The sequence below is a fragment of the Mytilus californianus genome, unplaced genomic scaffold (assembly GCF_021869535.1).
Source record: "Mytilus californianus isolate M0D057914Y unplaced genomic scaffold, xbMytCali1.0.p SCAF_3, whole genome shotgun sequence".
Lineage (NCBI taxonomy): Eukaryota > Metazoa > Mollusca > Bivalvia > Mytilida > Mytilidae > Mytilus > Mytilus californianus.
Window position 1 is genome coordinate 16,874,849 of NW_026262679.1, and position 19,075 is coordinate 16,893,923.

At 32.3% G+C, this 19,075-nt stretch overlaps 1 protein-coding gene across 7 annotated transcripts in view; it reads left to right on the forward strand.

Moving 5' to 3' along the window:
• The window catches only part of LOC127734019 (semaphorin-2A-like), a 105,171-nt gene that overhangs the window by 34,244 nt on the left and 51,852 nt on the right, over positions 1 to 19,075 (forward strand). For all 7 annotated transcript variants that reach the window (XM_052243559.1, XM_052243561.1, XM_052243560.1 and 4 more), the window contains 2 exons: positions 4,115 to 4,219; positions 5,210 to 5,521. In XM_052243559.1, the coding sequence (XP_052099519.1) occupies positions 4,180 to 4,219; positions 5,210 to 5,521 (352 nt within the window). In that variant the 5' untranslated portion in view covers positions 4,115 to 4,179. The remainder of the gene's footprint in view (positions 1 to 4,114; positions 4,220 to 5,209; positions 5,522 to 19,075) is intronic.

Here is a 19,075-nt window from a genome sequence, read left to right on the forward strand (position 1 = left end):
TGTCATTTCGGGGCCTTTTATAGCTGACTGTGCGGTATTGCTCATTGTTGAAGCCGTACGTTGACCTATAGTTAATAATTACTGTGTCATTTGGTCTCTTGTGGAGAGTTGTCTCATTGGCAATAATACCACATCTTCTTTTCTATATATACAATGAATTTAAGGTTGATAGGGAGCTAGATATTGAAAACTAAGTCAGATTTCTACTTCTTTAAAATTATCTACACATTAAACCATGCACCTATTTGTTCAATCGTGAAAATTGAAGCAATTAAAGGGATGTACATGACAATTGTATTTCAATTATTGTTTTTTAGATTAGATAAATATACAGCAAAAAAATGCCGTTTTTTTTTCTAAAATCATGAAACTTTGATAAAAATTTATTATTTCCAAAGAATTGTTATACAAATTTAGAGCATACTTATGTAGAGGAGATTTTCTAAATGTTTTTACAAAAATCCGTTTTGTTTATTTTTTTAAACAAAAAAGTTAGGTATGTCTATCCAAGGGATAGAAATGTCCAACAAACCGAAATATTTAGTAAATGTCTAAAATTTCGACCCCATTTATCTCTTATATTAGCACATGAAGGTATTTGTTTTATAACATAATTGAATTGATTAGGTGAAAAATAGCTTGTATGCAAATTTTCGTAAAGCAATTCACCGTGGGATCAAAACTGTATCGTATGCCCTTAATACAAGACTTGTACCAACTAGTTTTGTAAAGATGTTGAATAACATAATCTATTCACGGGACTTTTAAATTTTAAAAATAGGAAAAATTAAATAATACATGTATTAACCTATCAAACATTGTGTCGCCTTTAAATTGTTAAGAGATACAAAAGAGAAACATTTGTTTTGTCAGAATTATTTCCTTATTTTGTCACTGCATTTCAAATTTGGTGGCAAAAGAGAGGCGATATATATCAAAGGGCTATTCAAACTCATAAGTCGAAAACAAATTAACAATGCCATGGCATAAAATGGTAAATTATCAAAAGACAAACAGTATACAAACACAACTTAAAAAACTAAATACTAAGCAACACCACGAACCCCAGTATTGATCTTCATTTTCTCAAAAACCAAAAATATTAGCCTTTGTTATATTTTGGGATTGTCGAAAAATCTTATCTTGGTCTTTATAATGTTTTTAAATCACAGATATCAAACCGTATCAAATCACCATTACAAATATTACAGAAAAAGTTGAAAGAAAATTAGAAATTTGAAATAATTTTCTTTTAATAGTGCTTACCTTATTTTGCGAGGTAAAACATTTTGCTTATAAAAATCATTAAAAGTATCAATATTTTTATGGCTTAAACATCTCTTTAAATCACCACTAAAATAAAACAAATTGTAATCTTATATAAACAACCGTATATTTTACTATAAGAGCATTTACTACTGTAGCCTTTATTTATAGCGTCTATATTTAAATTTTGATATTTGGAAAAACGTTTTTTATAGAAGCATTTTGATACATTTGTCCGCTCATTGTTATTCTATATATTCTGATATTGCTAAACAATTATACTGCTTTAAGGTTTTCGTTAAATTGCCATTATGATCGTATGTGTTGATTTAGAACGGTCAAATCTGGTCGTTATCTCCCTAAAGTTATTTACAGTTTACGCCAACAATGAAATAAATCGAAACCCAAATGGCCGAAAACTACGATGATTATTAAAGAAATATCGCTCAAGTTCGAACTCTGAATAAGGAATTCGTTTTTGTCAGGTAACAAATTCGTAAGTAAAAGTTTACACGGTAGTCAGTGGCTTCTTGATAATCTACACGAAGGCCGTTAGGTTACCAATACTTGCTAACTTCTTCGTCATTTGGACTCTGGTTGAGTTTTTTTTTATTTGCAATCAAACCACATCTGTTTATTTTTATACATAATAGCTTTGTCCGAAAGCAATCGACCTGATGCAAATAAATATCAATACATCTGGTAACCTATTTTGTGCTGACAAAATCTCTATTCAAAGTGTATAATTGTTTGAAAATTGATAAAAGAACCCTACAAAACATACCAACATTCGTCTATAAATTTGTATTCGAAGGTTCCAAAATTAATCAAAGTCTTATACATGTACATGTAAACGTGCACTTGCATAAGGTCAATTTCTTTGCGACGCAGCTCATATATAACAATATACTGACGTAAGAGAAAAGGATTAAATCCACTAAAGACAATTTGAAAGTTAACAAGTAAATACTGCAAATGGGATTTCAATTTCATAAGTGTGAATGAAACTTCATCGTGCATATAGCTATCATGTCTGAAGCAAAAATGTCTTCTGAGTTCATAGACTGACACCATGTCGTACTTTTGAATACATTGATTGATCACAAACAGCAAAATGATTGTTTTATTTATGATATCCTAATTAATGTATGATTTATGAAAATTGATTGTTAAAACTTTACAATGCTGTATATTGTAACAACTTTTCACCATTTCTAAAGATGCAAAGTTCATTTGGTTCAATAAATGCAAAAAACCAAAATGAACAAATCCTTAAATTTTCTTCCCAGCAAGGGACAGCAAATGACGTTGCTATTTCAGTGATCGAGATGCGTAATAGGAGCATGTACATAAAACATCGCATATCATAGTCACGAACATTGTATGTGACTGTATTGAAACTATATCTTAGTGTATTTGAAATTTGGTGGTCATTATCTAGATATATGTTCGGGTTTTATCTAATTAGTAAAGTACACTGTCACATTAAGGTAACCCCTTCACATCTTTTTAAGTAAGCAATGAACGAGGTTGTTAAATGTAATATATGCTTTTTTGTACTTCTTTGTTAAATATTTGTTCGTTTTTGTTGTGATTAAGATTGTGACACGGTGTTGACTGCTGTACCCCTATTTTACATTTTTATCTATTATGTCTGTTTGTTTTATTCACGCATCGTTGTCAAGATAATGGAATTTGATGCAACTGTCATACAAGTGAGAGGTTTAGCGCTAAAAAACCAGGTTCAATCTACCATTTTCTACATAAGAAAATGCCTGTACCAAGTCAGGAATATGACAGTTGTTGTCTATTCGTTTGATGTGTTTGTGGTTTTGATTTTGCCATTTGATTAGGGACTTTCCGTTTTGGATTTTTCTCGGAGTTCAGTATTTTTGTGATTTAACTTTTTTTGTGCATATCAATAATTTGCTCTATGGAACAGGGATCAAACTATTTCTATATAATTTTATTATTTATCAACAAATTCCGTAGCTTGCATGTTCAGATGGTATTGTCATTCTCTACCAGTTCCTTGTGCCCTCTGTCCTTGTGTTGTAAATATTTAGAATCGCATTTCTACATTATTTCAGCTTACGTCTTTTTAAGTGAACGTGTTTTGTTATTACCAATGTATTTTGGCATTGAATTCAGTTAACATGTACCACCCTTTTACTCTTATTTGCCATCAGGTTGGAAAGATGTGGAATTTAAACATTATTCCGTACAACTGCTTTCCTCAGATATATTTGATGCACCATTTAGATTAAATCATACAGATTATAACATGTAGACTATTAACTTCAACACGTCTTTACATTTTGTTTATGTTGGTGTATGCAATGTGCTGCCACCAAGCTATTTAAGTCGCAAAAATATTAGTCAAGACATTTGTTGATGACTGCAGTAAAATGTCAGACGCCGCATGGCTTCGAATGCAATGCGCAAATTGATTAGGAATGTCATGTTCTTAGTTTTATGTATCCAGTACTTTCAAAATTTTGAACCCTTTTTAAAAAGATATGAACTTTTCGGACTGCATTCTGTGTTATTCTGTGCATTTTCAGATAGAAAACAGCAAATTCGTTTGAAATCTACTTCCATCATAAGAGAAATATACTTGTCAAAAGTTTAGACGGTAGCATCTCTACTTTGTTTAGATGAAAAATTGGTCATAGTTTTCACTTATTTTTGCTATAAAAATGTATATATATTCATGTAAATTAAGAAAAAAATAAAAATAGTACTTACGACTATAGTTGAAACAAGCTCATATCGGAAAATTCTTCTGCGTATTTTTAAACAAAACTTTAGAACATTACTATTGATTGTTTTATTGACTTTATTGCAGGTTGTGTCATTATTGGTAAATGCAGATTTTTGTGTGCCTTTTATTCTGCGAAACGTATTTTTAAAATGAGGATTATCGTTGTAACAACATTGTTGTTAGTTTGTGGTGAGTAAACTACATGCATTAACAATTTTCAAATGAATTTGTGAATTTGTTTATTTAAATTAAATTAACATTTTGTCTTGACTCGTAAGAACTATGCAATTGTATATTGTTGAAGACTGTAAGATAACCTTTATAACCTCCACATGTAGTTCGGTTCTTTTTTTTATTGATCTGCTGTTCAATTAGTCTATAACTAATATATTCTTGTTTATAATTTGAGAATTACACGTTTATATTCATCAAATTGATGGTTAAAGTGATCTGCTCTAACTTGAAAATGAACATAAATTTTAAAATATGAACAAACTGACAAACGGAGAAAAGAAACCTAGACCGAGGCATTATGTGGACGACTGCATAACACTTGTAAAATATGAAATATTTTCAAACTAAATCCTATAGTAGTTTTCTCTTGGTTACCTGGAATACAACTTTTGCCTACACTTCATATATATTTTGTTACTTCTAAATGAAAATACATTTAAAAATTCAATAAGTCAATAGTGTTTGCATCCTATAATTAAAAAATATAGGACACACAATATCTCAGAGAAGGTTTTTTCCGTTATCTCTAAAAATCTCAAAATGAAATAGTATTACTTGTTTTTGAAAAGTTTGTTTTCTATCTAAATGTTCTTAAAAGAGGTCTGTTGCATATGAAGAAATGACAGTACTAATAGGTTCTAATGGTTAACTTTTAATTTTCTTACATCATGACTTATTTCAAGATCGTTATTTGGCATATACAAACATGCATACCTTTTTGGAAAACATCAGTTCCACCTGGTTTTGTGCTATTCGTATTACTCAGTCTTGGTATTCTGTACAACGCTGACTTTAAAATTATTCATTTCTTCGTATTGTCTTATTTTTTATGCCTAGCCGAGTGTATATTTTGTTTATCTGCTTACACTTAACAGTTAATTATATACAATGTATTCCTCTTCGTGTAAACTTTAATCATTACCTGGTAGTGTATTCTTATTTCAGGTTGTTGCGTATGGTCAGATATAAACATATATGAAGTTCAAGGTTCCAATGTTTTATTAAAATGCCCACTTAAAGCAACTGAAACCTACAAAGTTATCTGGAAAGGACCATACAAAAACAACACAGTCTATTCACAGTCATGTAGTATTAATTCGAATTTGCCAGATGCTTTATCTAGTCGTATTTTCATTACTGGTAACCATAGTGCTGGGGAGTATGACTTGAGGATCGTGAAGGTTGAAATTAGTGATGCTGGTTTATATGAGTGTTCCGTGAACGATTTGAAAACAACAATTAACTTAAATTTTCCAGGTAATGATATAAAACATTACACATACTGAGTACTAATAGAAACGCAGCATGTTATATCCCAAGGTCCCTTTGGATACTACAAATCATGCTTTTAACGCATTCCTAGATCATTAGATAATACCCTTGTTGATCAGTATACTGTAAATTCAGAAATTATTGCGATGTTTTTATTATTGCGACAAATGCGACAGGGTTATAATCGCAATAATTTAAACTCGCATTTTGAAATTTTTTATATGAATTAAACAGGATTTTCTCAATATCGCAAAAATTAAAAAATTAAAATTGTATTTTAGTCTAAAATGACAAAATCGCAATAATAAATGCACGCAATAATTTCTGACTTTACAGTAATCTAAATTTGTCCTTTTTCAGTTCTGAAACTTGATTTCAATTTCAATGGTGCCAAAATCAAACTTCACAAATGTCGATCTAAATATGAATACACTGTATCAATTACAAAGGTTTAAGATAAACTGCATCAATTATTCATTTGATTTGCTAGAGGGGTTCATTATGATTTTATGATTGAAACTTGCCATCCACAGTGCCAACGTTATTCTATAGTGTGGATATTATCGTTAAATTACCACGACTTACATTAGAAAGTAATGCAATATATAGTTCGTCACAACCTTAAGATATCTGACGCATTCAGATACGAGCATATAAAGTTTAAAACAAACTATGAATCTTTATCAGGTTTTTTTTTATCATAGTGAAATTTAGTTAAAAAATGCACATAATTTGACAGAAAATAGTTGCAATTCTGAAAATTTAGTATATGCGCTTTTCTCTAAAGAATTAAAATATAAACTGCATGGTACTTAACTAAATGTATATATGTAGGACTCTAAAGTGCGGGTTGGATTATGACGTTAACAGTCGTTTACACAAACCAAAAACAAACATGCCGGAAGATAAATTAAGAATATTTGATTTACAGCTTTTGAAGCAAATGTCCATGACTTAATTTCAGACCTAACCGTGCTTTGTCGGCTGATGCAAATGTGTTTTTTTTTTGGATGCTGGAAGAAGGACTTGTATCCTGCAGTCGGCCATTTTACTATATAGATACAAAATAGTATACGCTTAAGTATCCTGTATCCTTCTTCTATGGAAGCGAAAGGATGCATTTTGTTTTAAAAATCATTGTTTGAGTTGCAGTTGAATTTGTTCTCCCTGTTAAAATATTGTCGATTTTATTGAAAAGTAACGTCGGAAAAAATAAAGGTACATGTTTTCCAGCGTTAATGCTAAATTGTCGCCTAAAGCTTAAGATTCAGTTTGTAGGAAACTATATTATATGTATTTGTACTCGCTACTAAAATGGGAAAAAGCTCGGCGACCATCGTCTTTTCTCTCGCATTTAAATATACAACTAAATTTTACACATTCCGACAATGAACGAATTTTGTATTTGTAATTTACAATGACGACTGTAACGGAGGTGTTCACATTAGTGATGTGTGAACTGCAAGCTACACCAATTATCCAAATATTTAATACGCCCGAATTGTTAAAAATTCATTTTACAGGAAATATATTATTTTGTCGCATCTAAATTACCTTTTTAGCAATTATTACGTGTTCGGTCTTCTAAATTCGGAAACAATCACTTAAGCTTCCGGTAAATTATGAAGCCTATCACATATGTTAAACCTTTGAATACTAGCTTTTGCAAAAAGTCTTTTTTTAACATCCATGTACTTTAACGTTTTTAGCCCTATATAGGACCTTATACTATTTGTCCATTGCACTTTTGCGTGATATACCATCGTACTTTAGCAAACCAATAACCATCGCACTTTAGCGTGAAGCAACATCGTACTTTAGCGTAGACCATCGCACTTTAGCGTGACCATCGCACTTTAGAGTACCATCTCACTTTAGAGTCCTACATATATATATGTATGACCTATGATTGCGTTGGATAAAAACCGCAATTTTTATACGTGTGCATGTAAAACAAATTTCTTGGTAGAGGGGTCTAAATTCAGCACAAACAACATTTTCCAAAAGACCAAAAAAGTGAAAAAGTATATTTTAACAAAACGCATTTAACTAACAGGTCGAACAACGGATGTTCTTAAACCACGCTGACTGCCATTGGCGATTACCAAATAAATTTATCACCAGATGTCATAAAATCGATCTTAATATTAATTTAATACCAAACAGAAAACAATAAACTTACGGAAAAGATGTTATACCACAAACATGAGGTGCAAAAATTGGTACACCATATCCGGATTTCGACAATTAATGTCTTTTCAGTGATGTTAGGGATCGAAACGGTATTTGGAAGGCCATATAATTTACCTCAATATATGATATACTCTTGAACTTAAAAGAGTCGAAATAGGATGAACGGATCACGTAAACTCGAAGGAAAATATAATATATATACATAGGTATTTTTACGATCGAGATAAAGAAGTACCTATAGCTGTGAAAAAGACATACACATAAGATATTATCAGGTTACAATCTGTAATGAATAACAAACTTGAAACAGTTTAGATCCATGAAGAAATGTCAATTATAACTATATGTCAAGAACAACTGTTATTAACAATTAGAGATACAACACATTTCGGTCTGTATATCTGGGACGGACGGACGACAAAGGGAGATGATCTATATAATACAACTTTTGAAAAGTAATTAAATTTGCGATACATGTATTTTGACATTCTTTATTACAAGTATTTTATTTTGTACTCTTTGAGATTATTGTTACACCTTGGAAGTTTAAGTCGATAAGATATAGTTATAGCACTCAAGCTATATGTCAGTGATATATACTTACTCATCTGCCTACAAAATCCAAACAATTTGACAGTGGTGATAATGACGCCTTCTTTACTTGAATCTATTTTTATTTATCTTGAAATTTTCATTTTTAAGTTTGATGATAGGTCCGTAATGTTTTCCTTTTATTATAGCATATATATATTTTTTTTGTTGGTTTTAGTTCAATTCCATTATTTGGTCAAATCAGAGTAAATATTTGTGACATCATGCATGCTGTTACCATAGTGAAGCGTCCTTTATAAATAGGTCACAAACCGAAATAATTACAGATTGAGCATCGCAAATCCAATAAATAAAATCGAGTTTGAACTCAGTTGATCCTGATAGTTCAGCAGTCTCTACTTCACTATTAACCCATGTCTTGTTTAATTTTGTAAATTAGTCATATTGGTAATTAGGCGATATCAAACTTAGATACAAGTTCACAAATATATTATTAATTTTAGAACCGGTGAATCATACAGTGATTTTACTAAAATGTTGGTCTTTGAATCATCAAAAGATCTAGAAACTGAGAGAGGGTTAGTTGGGAACTTACTTTTACGATTGTAGAGATGACTTAAATGTTCCTAATGTGAACGTTCTCTTTTTCATGTAGCAACATTTCAGCAGCACCATCATATGGAGTATTTATTTCAAAATCTTGTTCTGTATGTGTAGTAGAGAAAAAGCTGACACTACCTTAAGTCCTTTGCAAAGCCCTTAGACAAATTAAAATACCCGTAACAACACCCATAAAAATTCCCACATGCAGTATCATATGGCATCGCATCATATTATGTATCATCCCTTGCTTCAAGACGAAACGCGGTTTTACGTATTAAATTATAAGCCTGGTATCTTAAAAGACATTTTGCATGTGGATTTATTATAATAATAATTTTATTTGTTAAGGTTGGAATAATTTACTAAAACGAATAGAGAAAGCGGTAAAAAATATATAGTTTCTTGCATTTTCTTCTTCTCGCTTTCGTAAATTATTGTGTTGTTCGGTCAATCGTTGAATATTGTTCAGTGTTTATATTCTTGAATTAGCTATCCTAAAATTGTACATTGGTTGTACTGAAATGCCATGATTTACTAGACAATTACCCCAACGTATTATTTATGTTAAAATATTGAATCGCTGCTCACTTAATTTGTACGAGTTCTTTCTATATCAATTAAAAGAGGGACGAAAGATACCAAAGGGACAGTCAAACTCATAGATCGAAAACAAACTGACAACGCCATGGCCAAAAATAAAAAGACAAACAAACAAATAATAGTACAGATGACACAACATAGAAAACTAAAGACTTAGCAACACGAACCCCACCAAAAACTGGGGGTTATCTCAGGTGCTCCGGAAGGGTAAGCAGATCCTGCTCCACATGTGGCACCCGTCGTGTTGCTTATGTTATTACAAATCCGGTAAATAGTCTAATTCGGTAGGTAACATTCGTGAAAAGGGAAGGGTATTGTAGTTACGACATAAGGAACATATCCGATATCATCTGTGAAACGGTTATTCCATAACGGTGAACCAACTCGTGATGGCGTCCGTAAAATTTACGATGGGATGATTTCAACTTCACCATTTGGAACTCTTGGTTTAATAGCTTCCTTGTGAGCAGCATAAAATGTAGGTGTCTTGGAAAACACCATGTCAATCAGCATGCATAATTTAAGTGCATTTGAACACAACTATGTATTATCTATTACTAAAATATGTCCGTTGTTTTGTTTGCGGGTGAGCATGTGGGTGTTAAAGTTTATAAATCATGTACGAATATCTCTTAAGAATATTTGTTTGACACCAGTATTTACGAGATTGACCCGACGACACCTAGACCAACATCGAATACATTTCATGATTTCTAAAAAACCTACCATTCAAATGATACATCAATTTGATTATAACGATAAAGCTAGATATGAAAAGCAGGATTGTTTTTTTTTTATTCTTTTATGCAGATATATATTAATATCATGTCCCGATTGAAATTAATATTGTATTTCTTCTATTTATGGATTGACATGTTTATGTTATATTTGAATTATGTATTATTATACTTCCTGTAAGAAAGTCCCTTTATAGTAAAATTGCTCTATTTTTGCATAGTTTTTATAAGAAATATATAGCGTTAACTGCACTATGCGAAATTAGTATGCATTGCTGTTGCAACAGACTATTGATTTTCACGTCAATCATTATTCGATATCACGTGCAAGAGCGGAGCTTAAGTGCTTTGACAGACAAGTGGGTTAGACTTATTAGCCTGATCATATGTGCGCTTGAACTTACGATGTTATAAACCACTAATTGAAGTCGCTCAAAGACCAAACTGTAGTCTGCAAAAAACAAAACAAGCAAGATGTCGCGGTTTGGTCAAAACGACCCTGCGACGTTTAGGAAAGAGAATTTTAGGTCCAAGAAAACTGGCCAACAGACACATTTTGCTGTTAAAGTTTTGTCAGATTTCATCGTTGAAAGAGGTATGGAAATTGACATTTTGGAAGCCACAAAAGATATAATCGCAAAATTGTTGCAAGATTTTTATGCCAACATTAGAAATAAAAGTCATAAACAGATATCTGAAGGAGAACGACATAATGTTTGGCATAATAACCGACCCTGAATTTACACAGGCGCACAACAATTTTACTTCCCTACTCAGGAAAACGAGAGAAGAGGAGAAAGGCACTGTCACACACCACGAAGCTATATCACTCGAGGATTTGAAAATGCTGTATGAGCACCCATTAGTATTCAACACTTCTACTCCTCAAGGCCTCGTTAATTAAACTATATTTGAGACAATCTTATATTTCTGCAGAAGGGGTCAAGAAAATCTCTCACAATTGAAAGTTGACTCGGATCATAAAGGGCAGATGTGTGTTTGTAAACTTACAATAGATAACAAAAAAACACCAAGGTTCTACAAATGAAACTGAGGGTACAGGGGGAATGATGTATGCTACTGGCACAGATAGGTGTCCTGTAAAATCTTTTGTAAAAATCTCAAGAAACACAATAATGCAAGGAACAGATTATTCTTGCACCTAAAGAATTCAAACAGTGAACAAGACGATATCTGGTTCAGGAATGAACCCATTGGACCAAACACAATGAGACTTTTTATGAAGAATTTGTCGAAGTTAGCAAAACTATTTAGAGAATACACCAACCACTGTATCCGCTCAACATGCATAATCTTGCTGGACTATTGTGGCTTCCAGTCCCGTCACATCAAGACTATCAATGTACACAGACATGAGGCATCTTTATCAAGCTATTGTTATGATACTTCAGGTAAATGCAACACAAATATTTAAATAATGCTCACATTTTAGCACAGTAAAAAAGATATGACAAAAATGCCCAATTGCATTTAATTTAAATTCTGCAAATAGCCATTTTGACAATTTATGTCTCATCAGTTAAGATCAAAATTGAAACATAGAAGACCTAAACCAAAATAGGTAAACTGTCTGATAAGAGGACAACTTGAAGGGCCTAACAGTAAAGCCAAAATCAGCTAAGGACAGAGCTTAATTTAAATTAAATTATCGAAACTTCATTTATTATTGTAAATTTTTCAAAAATAATATCGGTTTTTACTATGGTCAACTTAATATGGACAGTTAATAAAGCAGTACATATAATAAAAGAATGTACATTAAATTACGACAATATTGTAAAACTATTTCTGTTTTTCAATTTTATTTAATTGAGTTTATCCAAAATTTTTATGTGAAATCTCAAAAAGGCACCATGTTAACTGTTTCAAATGATAATGGTATATTTATAAATACTTTATATTTTATTGTACGTGTTTGTAAATTCATTTTACTGTCCGTCATTTTCTGTATTCATATAAAATGTTTTCAATGAATTTGGTATAATACATTTCAGATAAATAGAAAAAGAGTATGTCAGATGCATTAAGTAAATGTAACTATGGAACATTACATCAGAAAGATAGTAGAAGTGTGACTAGTATGTATAATCATGTAAAACTACCCAATTGAACAAAAAATAATCACATAAATGCAAAGAAAGTGTAGCCTAGGAAAAAAAATGTATGAATTTGTTTCATTGGTACCATGAAATATAGCACACTTGCATTGAATCCCATCAAATATAGCACAATAAATTCCCATCACAAAGAAGAAAACTCTCCAATGTACATATAAATAAACTCTATTAATCGTATGCATAAACATTTTCATCAGTAGATATGGCATGTATTTTGTGTAAAATAACAAAGTACCAACATTATTTAAATTTCGCATATGACCATTCAGTCAATTGATGTTTAACCAGTGCTGATAAAATAAAGACATTCTTGATATGCTTCTGGAGTTAAGAATATTCTTTTATACACAATACACACTGCAATTCAAGCCAATTATGATAAGGCGATAATTTTATTTTAATATTTGCCACTAAACTTGGGCTCGGGCTGTATCAAGATAAGGCAAATTTTCATATGGCTCCTTATGTACATGTAGTCTTATAAAATAGCTCTCCTTACACGCAAGATAGTGAAAAGCCAAACTGAATTCTTTTTATTACAGTTAGTTTGTCCCAGGGAAAGACTGTTTCTAGCTGATGAGAATGCACAGCCAATACCAGTAGTAGAGAGTGTTTCGGCTGTTGAAATAGTAAAAGTCAAGGTATGTTCTCAGTTTTGTTGTTGTATACAGGAACTATCGAAATACTATTCAACATATATGTTGATGAGTCAACAACATGAAATAAATGACAAAAGGTTCGTTACCAAGCCTTCAACAATCAAATCTACCTTAAATTTGAACTCATAAGGGAGTTAATGAACAAAATGGCATTCAGGTGAATTAATTACACATTTTAATACATGTAAATACATCTTATCAAAGTTTTTCTTCAACACTATCACACTGAAATGTGGAAATTCAGGTAACCTAACATGCAATTTCAATACATTTATGGGATGATAGTATAGTTTTTACTTGCTTTAATAGTACAAGTTATATTAATGTTTAGATATGGTCAAGAACTATTTATGCAATAATTTATGTTCAACAATGAATAATTTAAACTCTAATAGTATTGGTACTTTGTACATACACAAAAACTAATATTTTTACATTATTTCAGTTGAAACTGCACCATATGATCCTGATGTAATTGACTTTCTGCGGGATGTTTTGTTGGACTATTTTCAATCCATAGAGAATTCGGAGCAGTCAACAAGTGCCCCAAAGCAAATGAAGACGATGCCATTGCGTCCCAGTTTAAATATTTCAAATTGTACCGTCAATATTAACTATTACAATTGAACAATAAGGGAAAATATTAGATATTTAAATTTTGCTGACATTTTAAGAGACTTTAAAATACCGTAGTTTCTGTTACAACATTTTTGTTATTTGTTTACTTTTGTTTACTGCCATTGAAACCAAAAATGTTTGACTACATTAAAAGTCATTTGTTACAGATAAATAGTTATGAATTAATTAATTTTAAGACGACCTCTAGCACAAGCTTAAGCAGTATTCTACTTATATGTCAATAATGATTTATATTCAGATACAGAGTTAAAAACAATCATTTCACCTCAAAATACATACTATTTAATATATTCCTTTGTCACTCTTCTCTTTAAGATAGTATATATATATATGCAGAGTAACATAAAAGGCTTCTTTTCATACTATGAAGCATTTTTGTACATAGAAATACACTAGTGGTACTATTCAAAATAGTAAACATTCAGTATATTAATGATATTAATGTTGTGTTTAACAGTGACTATGGAAATAGTCGAGTCGTGCACTATTGTCTCTCACCCTAGCTACTATTTATATAATAGTGTTGTGTTCAACATTGACTATGTGAAAATAGTAGCCAGGATGAGAGACAATAGTGTACGACCCATAGTCAATCTTAAACACAACATTAATATCATTATTATACTGACTGTTTACTTTTTTGAATAGTACCAATAGTGTATTTTGCACCTCATGTTTGCGGGTATACCATCTTTTCCTCAAGTTTATTGTTTTCTGTTTGGTATTACATTAATAAATAGGATCCATTTTGTTACATCTGGTGATTCGTTTATTTAGCAATCGCCATGACAGTCAGCAGTGTTTAAGAACATCCATTGTTCGACCTGCTGGTCAAATGCGTTTTGTTAAAATATACTTTTTCACTTTTTTGGTCTTTTGGAAAAGGTTGTTTGTGCTGTATTTAGACCCCTCTACCAAGAAATTTGTTTTGAATGCACACGTATAAAAATTGCGGTTTTTATCCAACGCAATCATAGGTTTGAACGTTGTTTTCAATTTAGACTTATTTTATATTTTTTCGTTTGGGCTTGTATTATATTTGCCTTCGGGTTTATATAATCCGTTCATCCTATTTCGTCTCTTCAAAATTCAAGAGTCTATCCTAAATTGAGGTAAATTATATGGCATTCCAAATACCGTTTCGATTCCTAACATCACTGAAGAGACATATGGTGTACCAATTTCTGCACCTCATTTTTGCGGTATACCATCTTTTCCGCAAGTTTATTCTTTTCTGTTTGGTATTACATTAATAAATAAGATCCATTTTGTTACATCTGGTGATTCGTTTATTTGGCAATCGCCATTGTAGTCAGCAGTGTTTAAGAACATCCATTGTTCGACCTGCTAGTCAATAGCGTTTTGTGAATATACTTTTTCTTTTTTTTGGTCTTTTGGAAAATATTGTTTGTGGTATATATATATATATCATAGGTTTGAACGTTATTTTCAATTTAGACTTGTATATAAACCTATATATATTAAAAAAGTCTAAATTGAAACAAAACAGAAAACAATAAACTTGCGGAAAAGATGGTATACCGCAAACAAAAGGTGCAAAAATTTTTAGTACACCATATTTTCTGTTTGGTATTAAATTATTATAAAGATCCATTTGTTACATCTTGTGATCCGTTTATTTGGCAATCGCCAGTGGCAGTCAGCAGGGTTTAAGAACATTTGTTGTTCGATCTGTTAGTCAAATGCGTTTTGTTAAAATATACTTTTTCACTTTTTTTGGTCTTTTGGAAAATGTTATATATATATATATATATGCATTGAATACATCCATCTTCCTTTACCATCTGAGGAAAAGAGGAAACGAGTACGACGCTTTAAACGTAGGCCACAAGAGACTGATTCACCTTCCAACATTGTGGTCAATCTTTCCAAATACCAGTTAACGGAAGCTGAAACATATCTTCTCTCGAGAGGCTTAAATTTCTGTCCTCTGCCTGCCCCTGTCAATGAAACCAAATTGTCGGAAGACTTTGACAATTTTGCCAGAAGTCTACGCATTAGGGAATATTTCGCGTCGAAGGAAAATAATAACATAAGCTAGGATAGTGACTCAGAAATTTCAGAAGACGAGAACAACTACAAATTTATAAAAAAAAAGTACTTAGATCCCTAAACCGAACAAAAATGCCACCTTGGAATCATTTATAGACAATTTTAAGGCGGACTTTATTAGAAATATCAATGAAAGAATTAAACCTTTTGACAATCTTAACAATGAAGAACGAACTGCACTGAAAAACTTACGATCTAAATACAATATCGTCATTAAACCTGCAGAGAAAGGCAGTGCAGTAGTTGTCATGGATAAATCTGCGATGCAAGGTTCTACCAAAAACTAGACTCTGATCCTACAACATCTTTTAGCAGAGAAATAACTGATAGTTTGGTAGAAATGCACGACGATGGTTTGAAACCAGAAATCCAAAACCGGGCAGATTTTATCTTTTACCTAAAATTCATAAGGCCAATAACCCAGGAAGACCTATTGTTTCAGCGAACGGTTTTGGGAATTCGTTGATTTCCATCTTCGTCAACATGTTGAAGACTTACCATCTCACATCAAAGACACAACCGATTATCTCAGAAAAATGCAGGCCTTAAATCCACTTCCCTCCGACACGACACTTGTCTCTATGGACGTCACCTCCCTCTACACGAATATTCTACATGCAGATGGCATTGATCCATGTACAGAAGTTTGGAATTCCCGACCAGTAAAATATCCACCTACTGAATGCCTGGTCAAAATGCTCACGCTGGTACTAAAGAATTACAACTTCACCTTTAATGGAGATCATTATCTGCAAGTTAATGGAACTGCTATTGGCACTGAAATGGCTCCATCATATGTCAACAAAATTATGGGGAAATTAGAAAAAAAACTCCTTGAATCTTCAATCGAAAAACCGCTTTCCTGGTTTAGATTTATAGATGATGTGGATATGAAATGGAATAAAAGTGACGAGGATTTAGATACATAAATCACTCATGCCAACAACATACATCAAAGTATCAAATTTACTCATGAGAAATCTAAATCCAAAATCAACTTCCTCGATACTTTCAGCTCCCTCACAGATGGCATTATATCCACATACCTATATTCTAAGCCTACTGATACTCACCAATACCTTTCCCCTAAGAGTTGTCATCCTGCTCATTGTACTGAGAGCATCCCGTACAGTCAGGCACTCAGAGTCAAGCGAATATGTTCGAACACAGAAACAACTAAAAAACAACTACGTCAACTCGAAACCCGCTTGAAGAGAAGGGGCTACAAACACAGAACGATTCAAAAGGTTTTCAGAAAGCGGAAACTATCCCACGGAGTAAACTGTTAGAATACAAAGATAAAAATAAAAATAAAAGGACTCCATGTGTTATTACTCACCACCCATCTCTCAAAAACAGCTTCGGTGTCATTCGGAAGCATGGGAAAACAGTTGAAAAGAATTCCAAGTTATCTAAGATTTTTCCCGAACCTCCCATGATAGCTTTTAGGCAACCCAATAGTCTGCGGAACCTTGTGTGCGGGCTGAAATGTCTGATCATAGAAGTACTTCTGGAGAACTTTTCACAGTAAGGCAACCGAAAATAACTATAAGAAATTTTGTAATGTTACCTGCAAAAGTATGAATGTTATCTACATTCTAGAATGTTCGGTTTGTGGCCTCCAATATATTGGTGAGTCAAAGCAGCCTTTCCACAAACGCCTCAATGATATCTCTAAGAAGCCACTTCTCCCAGTTTCTCAGCATTTCAGACACTCGGGTCATAAACTTGATGACTTTTACAACATGAAAATCCTAGTGATTGAACAGAACATTCACTGGACTGATGCCCAGCGACAGATTTGGGGGAGCTTTTGAATAAAGGAACTAAATGTACACCATCCAAACGGCATCTATATATATATATATGCTATCTTAAAGAGACTCGGTTTTGTCTTCTTGTCTGCTAAAAAGAGTTACAAAGGAATAGATTCCATAGTATGTGTTTTGAAATGAAATGATTTTTTTTAACTCTGTATCTGAATATAAATCATTATTTATATAATAATGTTGTGTTTAACATTGATATTATCATATAAATATTATATTATGACTCTCAGTCACCAAAATGCATGAGATGAATAGTGGCATGGATATATCACATGGGAGTCATTTAGAGCAGACTCGTCTCAGTCATTAACTCCGAAGAATTGATCCGTTGTGGGAGACAATATTGTCGGTTTCAAATGCTTTCGATTTGACACGTATTGTTACAGGCACTAGCATGCAGCATGTGAAAATGTGGTTTAGGAACATGGCAATTTCAAAAAGAGGTTGCTATATATATTTTTTTTTCGATAATATTGCTAAGTTTGAGGTAGTCTCCTGCATTTATTTTTATAGATGTATTGATTTAAGGGCTGTGCCTTACAGATTCAACTGTGCAAGTGGTAATTGTTATGTCCCACTTAAGTTCACAATCTCTCCGACCGAAACTTTTGTTGCCTCAATAGCGAGCATAGATTCGCTTTTTACCGATATACAATATCGATAAAGCTACTACTTTGGTGTGAACCTCAATCAAACATTCTAAAATATCGATTGTTTGTTATTTATATCAAGACAAAAACTGAAAACCCAAAAGGTCGAAAGATTAAGGAGTTATTTGTACGACCCTTGGGCAGGTAAAAATGTACCAGCATCACTCAATTGATGTGAATAATAAATGTTTGTCATCATTACGAAAATAAATACTATAACAGACGCCTCAATTATATTGAGCTCATTATCATCAGTTGCTGGAGAGCGAAGACGTAATAAAAGAGCAATGAATACGTAGAAATTTCATGCTGGTGTAGCAAAACGCTAAAATATTGTCACAAGATGTCTGCTGGCTCTTCCCGGCGCACAGTTTATCAGTCACGACAAGTGTCTATGTTAAACATCGAGCAAACAGGAGGTCTTGTTCAAGCGGAGAGCAAATGATATAAAGAAATGGAGCCAAGCAATTTGAAAGCAGAAACACATGACATCTTAGCAAAATTATTGAGCTTATTTGTTCCAATGACACAAATAAACAGTATGTTCACGGCGATGCTAAATACACCATCAAGTGATGAATAAGGGTACCCATGGATGAGCTAATTTCATTCAAAAGTGGAATTTCATGTAAAAATCTGTAGTTGAAAAACTTCAGAAGTTAAGTTTTTCCCCTTTGAACCTCATTCGTGTGTTTAAAATAGGCAAATGTACCATAGGATGGACATATAATTGACCTTGAATCATAAATCAACAATGCTTTGACCAGAGAGAAAGAATTCAGTTACACAAACTCTAAATAAAGCTGAATAATGTATACCCTGTGCATCAAACACATGCAATTGGCAGGAGATGTTACATCACTTTG